This window comes from Nerophis lumbriciformis, linkage group LG38, assembly GCF_033978685.3.
Source record: "Nerophis lumbriciformis linkage group LG38, RoL_Nlum_v2.1, whole genome shotgun sequence".
Taxonomy (NCBI): domain Eukaryota; kingdom Metazoa; phylum Chordata; class Actinopteri; order Syngnathiformes; family Syngnathidae; genus Nerophis; species Nerophis lumbriciformis.
Genome location: NC_084585.2, coordinates 12,993,040 through 13,001,611, shown reverse-complemented (window position 1 = coordinate 13,001,611; position 8,572 = coordinate 12,993,040). Strand labels below are relative to the sequence as shown.

At 38.3% G+C, this 8,572-nt stretch overlaps 1 protein-coding gene across 3 annotated transcripts in view; it reads left to right on the top strand.

The window, feature by feature from the left end:
• LOC133578319 (calcium-dependent secretion activator 1) overlaps window positions 1–8,572 on the top strand; it is a 291,918-nt gene that overhangs the window by 28,113 nt on the left and 255,233 nt on the right. For all 3 annotated transcript variants that reach the window (XM_061932657.1, XM_061932658.1, XM_061932659.1), the window contains exons 2-3: window positions 2,084–2,197; window positions 6,023–6,355. In XM_061932657.1, coding sequence (XP_061788641.1) covers window positions 2,084–2,197; window positions 6,023–6,355 — 447 coding nt within the window. The remainder of the gene's footprint in view (window positions 1–2,083; window positions 2,198–6,022; window positions 6,356–8,572) is intronic.

Sequence of the window (8,572 nt, the reverse complement as noted above, 5' to 3'; positions counted from 1 at the left end):
CACTCTGCAGGCTTACACACACAAACATGCATCCACGAAAAATACACCCCCCACCCCCATCCCACGCTTTCGACGCTTGAATCCTTTAGGGGTGATGGACGGCTGAGCAGCGCTTCGATAGCAGCAGCCTGCCTCTGTAGCCCCCACTCCCTCCCCTCTGTTGCGAGTCTTGTGAATTCTTTGTAACTTTTTTATGTGTACTATGGGTATTGAGTTTTTTTTTCTGGCCTCAATCTGGACCCCCTCCAGCCTTAGGCTAAATATTTTTTTTACTCATTCCCCCACCCCAATGTTTACCTGTTTCCCACCTTTTCCCCCCCACCTTTTTCGATTTCTTGTATGTCTTGTACATGTGAAGAATAGACAATAAAGCTGACAGTTGAGTTGACAGTTGAGTTGAGTTGTATGAACGAATGGGGCCAATTATGATTTTTTATGTATTTTAATTTTGTACTTAACTTAAACCTTTTGTATCTGTTGTTTTAATTTTTAATTTTTATTTTTTTTAATTATTTTAATTTTATATTAATTAGTCCAACAAAATAATACACAATAATACCATAATAATACAATTCCAATTCCAAAACCAAACCGGGCCCAGCAACATTCAGAATAGCAATCAACAGAGCAATTGAGAGGACACACAAACATGACACAAAACAATCCAAAAGTAGTCAAACAAAAATGAATAATATCAACAACAGTATCAATATTAATAAGAATTCCAACATAGCAGTGATTCTAAATCCCTCATTTACATTATCGTCACAGCCATTTATAAAAAAATAAATAAAATAAAAACATTTAAAAAATGAACAATTGTGTCACAGTGGCTTACACTTGCATCAGATCTCATAAGCTTGACAACACATTGTGTCCAATATTTTGCAAACAGATAAAATAAGTCATAGTTTAGGTTCATTTAATAGTTAAAACAAATTTAAATAATGGATCCCATATTCCAATATATGACTCATTATTATCTAAACTAAATGTATTTTTTTCTACTTATATTCTCTCCATAGCCTTTCTTCACCTTTCTTTAAAAGCCTAACCAGGGACAAGGGTTGCGAATTAGCCTGTGGCTAGAAGCTTTATGTACTTTGACATCAATTACCTATGGGTAGCAATGTTTTATTGTACTGTCCCTGTCAAATAAATAAATAAATACAAATAAAATTAAACAACATGCATTTGGTCTTATTTGAATTTCTATGCAAAGGTCATACAAATATTTCTCAGTAGAAGTGAGGCTGCTTTGAAGGGTGGTTGCTGCATAGTGGAGTGAAGGACCAAATGAGTACACATCCGGGAGTTGCCGATAGCCTTGGCCACATCATGGAGAAAATAACATTGGGCCCAAGATGAAACCGTGTGGCACACATTAAGATATGTTAAGCAGATCTGACACAATATTTTCAGACTTCAGTTGTTGTATGTGGTTATTGAGATTGCTGACAAACCAGTTGATGAAACTCTTGGACAAGCCAATACTAAAAATTCTATTTAAGAGGATGTTATGATCTAATCTAAGAAGACAGCTACGCAGACCTGTTAATTGTCCATGGACTTGATGATATCATCAAGGACCTTAAGTGTAGCAATGATACATCCGAGGCCAGTTCTGAATCCTGACTGTACATTTTTCTACATTGCCTAAAAGCAAGACAGTCAACAGGTGACTTAGAGGCTCTGGCTCTGCTCCATAAAGTATCTACATACTATTATAAGTTGTGTAGCAATATTGACAATCACATTAGCATGGTGACGCATCGATATCAACATTATTTGCTCAAATGACTGACAGGACAGGTACTAAAAAATATATTTATTAAAAAAAGTGAAGAAATTGTCCTTTCTGAGCTGATTATTTAATGCTGTAAATCTAGCGTCTAACCATCTTTGTAAATATTAACATTTGCACTAAAATATTCACTTCTGTTTTACAAACATGATGGCCAAAATAACACTTGAAAATGAAGACCTTTGTGCTGTTTACACATTGTAAAGTGTTACTAGACAGATGTTGACTGTGAGTTTCTGTAATTACTTCGTATTGTCTTTCTTTTTGTGTTCTATTCAGATCAGTAAGCAGCAGCTGCAGACAGTCAAAGAGCGTTTCCAGGCATTCCTCAATGGAGAAACCCAGATTGTAGCAGATGAGGCATTCGTCAACGCCGTCCAGAGCTACTATGAGGTGAGTAAGGAAAGAAAACATCCATAATCACATTCACAGAATTAATCAGAATCAGAATAATCTTTGTTGGCCAAGTTTTCAAGCCAATAAACAAAATAATTAACAAACAACAAAAGTAATTTTTAATATTTCATTATTTTCATTTGAAAGTGCATGGTGTTATACAAAAGCTAATACCGAGAAATGTTGATCGATTAAGGGAGCTGGGGTCTCATGTACAAAGCTTGCGTGTGCTCAAAATCCTGCCGAATGCCCTTTTTCAAGGCAAAGTTGAGATGTATCAAAACTGACGTTGACAGGGAAATATGCGCTGCCTCGTGGCAACTTCATAGCTGTCGTGCACACATTTCTACAGGCTGTGGATATTTCAGCTTCCCACATAAGAGATGTTGCGTAACAGTTCACATAAAAGAGTGCCAACTTTTACTCCTCAGACTGATTAATGTGCCTATCAGACACATATGAACATTTTGGTTCGGCTACATTTGATTTGAACAATGTAAAAAAGATTGAGGCAAGGACATAAACATTTTTTTTCGCCAATGCATGTAATGTTTCATATTCATACTATATTTGTGAAGAAAAGGCCTGGGCCGATATTCGATAAGTCAATTAACCGATAATAAATGAAAATTAAGTCGGTAAGTTTTCCAGCGTCGATAAATCGCCATGTGCTTGTTTCAAGCAGTGTCGGTGCTAGACAATTTCACAACGGGGTCCCAGGGACCCATCAAGTCATAAAAATGGGGTCCCAAAGTAAATTTTTGGGGTCCCACTTTTTTGTAAGCGTTTTGAAAACAAATGATAAATGTATGCATAATCCTGTTATATCTCACATTCTATATTGTGTTTTGGTAAAAAGTTGTCATAAATGTTACTTAATTCATTAAAAAAATAATACAAAAGAAAACAAATTTGTATGCATATGTAAATGTATTCAGTTATAAACATTCATTCACTTTCTTCTTTCCTTCATGGATCTAAACTTTACCGCTGCTGGTAGTTTTTTCTATATTTTTATTTAATAATTTGTTGGTTGTTTTTTGTTTCAGTATAAAAGTGTAAAAAGTTTTTTGCTCGGTCATGAAATTTTGATAATCGTGTGCTAGGGCATACATACATTATTTATTTAACGCTTAAATCTCTAGAGTCTACATCAACTTCAGATCTATCCGTCAATTCTAAGTTTTTTTGTTTTTTTATGTTGTTTTTTTGTTTGTTTGTTTTCTGCCCTTTTGTCAAAGAAAACAATGTTTTTTATGGCGAACACACAAAATATGCAAAATCTTCCACAAAAAATATTTTTCAAACTGGAATATTGGATGTGAAGTAATCCGAACCTTGGATAGGTCATTAATTCATAAAAACATCGATTTTGATTCAATATTATGTTTCGAGCAATGACAGTTTTAAAGAAAAAAAACAGCTTTGTTTTATTAGTCAACATTGCAACTTTTTATAAATTACATTTCACCTGTAAGCTTTTTTATTCCACTTTTGTTATGTTTTTGATTATTTTAATAGGATTTTTAGAATGTGCCGTGGGCCTTTAAAACATTAGCCGCGGGCCGCAAATGTTCTCCGGGCCACACTTTTGACACCCCTGCTATAGATAATAAAACATTTAATCTGATAAATCTATGGATAAAAAGGAGAGCCTGGCGACGCATGTGCGTTTATTGTAGCGCACAGTCAGCATATCTGCTTCAGTAAACAATGACGGGGATGACGTCACTGTCAGCGATGTGAGCGACACTTGCTAACTTGTCAGCCACTTCTCCAAGAGACTCCTTTTGAACACTCCTTGCACATTAACACTTCAAAAGGCACATACTGTATTTGTCCCGTTTGTTGACTCGCTAAGTATGTTTTTGGGATGGAGGCCCCAAATTCCTTTTATAGAGAATACACACCTTTCAGATGAGCATTATTTATTCTCATTGTTATATTTTATATTTTATTTCCATTTATACCCCCAATTTTCTATTTTTACTTTTTAAATCCGTTCTCAATTCTGTACACTGCTGCTGGAATTTTAATTTTCCTAAGGGAACTCTCCTGAAGGAATCAATAAAGTACTATCTATCAAGCTATCTATTGTATGATAAACAATGCAATACAATGTACTATACAACTATGGTAGTTTTATGAAGTAATGTAATGATAATAATGTTATTTACCACGGAGAGTGGAGTTCTATAGTATCTCCTTTGAGCTGCTTCTTCGTCAAACACACAATCAGCAGCTTTTTCAAATTTTCATGGATACATTTTATGTTCTTGCTGTCGTTAACACATTCTGCTTCAGTATGATGCAGTCCAGCAGTGCTACGCTCCACCTGCTGTACGTTCCTGTCATGTTTTTGATGATTTCTTGTGATGATACCGGGTAGAAGGAGACGGCACTGAGACAGGGAGAGCGTTTAGCCTGGGGCGTATTTATTCAAAAGGGAATTATATATATATCGCTATATAAATATATATATAATAATAATAATAATAATATAATATATATGTATAATTCATACAATATATTATCCAATATATTATATGATATTATATTATATTATATATATCAATATATATATATATATTAGATGTGTATGTAACCAAACAGGAAATGGGTGTCAGACTATGTGTAGAATTTAACTGGAGGGTTTTACCGTAAGTGTTGGAGGTGCGTGTTGAGAGGAGCGGTGCTGTCAGACAGGGTTTGTCCAGGGGCGGAAGCGTTGGTCGGGGGGGGGGCGAGCGATGAGTCGAGAACCAGGAAGCACGAGGAAGACAGGGAAGATCCAGGAGCACACGACACACAGCGTGACTCGGGGACGCACACAGGAAGCTGCGGGATGAGGAAGGACACGACAATTAACACAGGAAAAAAAGCACAGAGATCAGTATCAAAAAGGCGCTAGGAAGCTGGAGACGAGCTTACGGTACGATGTACAGATTGCTACGTTCTGGCAAAGGATCTCTGGTGGCGGTTGTTTAAGTAGTCGTCCCTCTCATCAGTTGCCGGTGTGTTGATTGAAGAAACGCAGCTGCCTGCAGCAGTTTGAGTGACGTGCGCGCGAGCGCGGCTCCCAGATGATTGCGCACTGGTGTGCGTCAGGGCCGTGACATTTCTCTCTTAAATAACATGAATATCATCCACTTATTCTTCTCAGCACTGTCCTTTACTCTCATTTTTTCCTTCCCAAGCCTGGAAAAACAAAGTTATGTCTATCTCTAACTAGAAGATAACGCTCGCGAATAAAATTGGCTGTTTTGGTCGGATCTTACTGTGTTCATTTTGACAAGCGCTATGCCAGCTAGCAGTGGCTCGTAACCTAAATAGAATAGAATGTTTTTACTTTCTCAGTAGTATTACTATATCCAATGAAATAATTGTTAAATTTACAAGAAAACCTTCGTCGAACAAAAAAACATATTTAAAAAGGATGTAAATTTTGCAACAGCAATTCGATTACAATTCTTGAGGTGACGATTCTCAATTCAAACTGATTATTTGGTATAGCAATTATAATAAAACCTTTTTAAAAAAGCTTACAAAAAATCCTCTTGACTGCTGATATATACGCGCAGTGAAAAAGCGCAGTGATGGCCTAAAAAACGTATTTTTAAAAATTGATTCTTAAAAAACTAATAAATACACTTTATTTTTAAAATTATGAATCCATTCAGAATCTAAATAAATTTGAATCAGGATTTGGATCTGAATAAAAACAATTCTGCACCCCTAATATTTAAGTATACCAACTTCTGTACTGGTAACTTGAGACATTTGAATAAACTTTTGTAACAATTTCGATTTTGTTGACTCCAGGTTTTCCTGAAAAGTGACAGAGTATGTCGGATGGTGCAGAGCGGGGGATGCTCAGCCAGTGACTCTCGGGAGGTGTTTAAGAAGCACATCGAGAAGCGTGTGCGCAGTTTGCCAGAGATTGATGGCCTGAGCAAAGAGACTGTACTCAGCTCATGGATTGCTAAGTTTGACACCATCTATCGTGGGGAGGAGGACCCAAGGAAACACCAGCAGAGACTGACTGCCAGCGCCGCCTCTGAACTCATCCTCAGCAAAGACCAGCTGTATGAGATGTTTCAGCAGATTCTGGGCATCAAGAAGTTTGAGCACCAACTCCTCTATAATGCTTGCCAGGTCAGTGTGCAATTGATAAGTATTAAAGGGGTCATTTTGCATGTTCTCCCCGTGACTGCGTGGGTTCCCTCCGGGTACTCCAGCTTCCTCCCACCTCCAAAGACATGCACCTGGGGATAGGTTAATTGGCAACACTAAATTGGTCCTAGTGTGTGAATGTTGTCTGTCTATCTGTGTTGGCCCTGCGATGAGGTGGCGCCCCACCTTCCGCCCATGTGCAGCTGGGATAGGCTCCAGCGACCCACTGCGACCCCTAAAGGGACAAGCGGTAGGAAATGGATGGATGGATGGATAAAACACTTCCTTGTGGTTTACATAACCTGTAATGATGGTTCTTTGGTCAACATGTTGCATTGATCATGTTTTACGGGCCGTTTTCAAGCTGCTTTCTGACCATCTTTGCGCCGTTTTGTGGGTGGTCTTATTTACCAGGCATCCCAAATATCTGCTATATAGCAGAGTTTCGCTATTTTTCTTGCCAAAGTGGGATTTTTTTAGATATCTGTATAAGACCGCTAACTCGGCCACTCTCTCGCGCACCATGATTAGCTTGCAGACCATGAGCTAGCAAGCCGAATACAGCCGAGGGTACAGCCGAGTGCAGCCTACATTAACTGGGTTGGTATTTTAGTTGGCATGACTGCGGATTAGTTTCACCTGCCTCTGATAAGTGTTTGGGCCGCTCACCTGCTCCTGGGCACTAATCAGAGAGCTACTTATTCCTGTTTTTCGCCACAACCATTCTGGCTGTCTTGTTTGCTGTAAGCAACAAGTTACGTTTGTGTATATCTTGCTTCTCGTGCCTATGCCTGTTTATGTTTTGATTCCTGTGCTAAGTTTTGCCTTAGCTCCCCGTGCTATCGGCACGCTTGTTTGTATTTTTGAATGATATATGAGAATAAATCCTCGTCTTACCTTCACTTTGCCTCCGGATTTCCTGCTGCATCTTGGGAGAACGATCCGTGCAGTAAAATGCGACCCTAGCGTAACAGTATTTTTAAATATTTCTGCTGATGAGCAAGAGAAACAAAATGTTTGGTTTGACAGTATTATTACACACAAAACTGCTTTTGGTGGAAGATGCTAAAAATTTGATTTTGGAGATTGGTCAAAAAGTACAGGCTGCCACAGAGGGCGCTGTTCATCAGCCAGGTAAACCGTGTGGAAGTTGCCATGAATGACAACACTTCAAGCATTTCACAGAATGTACGGATGAATACTGCTGATGATGGAATGAATCCCAGTGACAGTGTTTCAAATACATCCAGCAAGTCAAAGAAACAAAGCTCAGTTGTAAGTAGATCCACTACTTCCAATACTTTATCAGCCAGAATTAAAGCTGAGGCTGAGCCGCTGCTATTCTGGTTGGGCAAAAGCGACTAAAGGAGATACATTCTATAGATGAGGAGCAGGAGCTTCTAAGAAGGAGAAAAGGAAGAGCTGGACTTGGACACAGAGTTGGCTGCTTCTATCACAAAAGTAAATGTTTTAAAAGCTGCAGAAGGACCTTGTGTGTCTCGTAGTTCTGCTAAATCTGATGCCATGAATTTATATTATGAAGAAAAAATCCATTAGCTGATGCTGAGCCTTTTGTTCCTTTGTACATAAGACATTCATACATCTTTGAGAGGCGCTGTGTACAGTGACTTGCCTTTGAACCATGTTGGTATTAGCCCTGAAGTAGTTGTATTTGTCGATTTACAAGATTCCTTTGTAACAGAAGGGAATACAAAAATGTACTTGCGATGAAAAGTCCTAAACCTAAAGGCAGCAGTTTTGCCACTGCAGTTTCACCTGTGAAGAAAATAGTAAAGCCTGATTCTGAGAAGAACTTACTTGGTATGAAAATGTGCCTGTTTTTTTTGGAACTGGACATTCCTTGTTTTTTTTATTCCTATTGGAGGAAATGACACACAAGGGAAACAATATGTTTTTGAGATCAATCGTGTGTTTTGGATGTTTGTGTATTGGGCACTGAAGCAAAGACTGCAGAAGGTGTTGTGTATGTAAGGTGTGCATTTGGTACATATGTATATCACAAGACAAGAAAACAAGTTCGATTGGCTAGTCTAGACTAGACTAGATCTGGTCAGATCTAGTTCATGACTAGACTAGACGAGATCTGACCAATCTAAGTCTTTGAGCACGAACCGATGAAGCCTACTCGGATGAGCGGCGAAACGTCCTCCAAGACAAACCAATCAGTCCAGTTGCGAT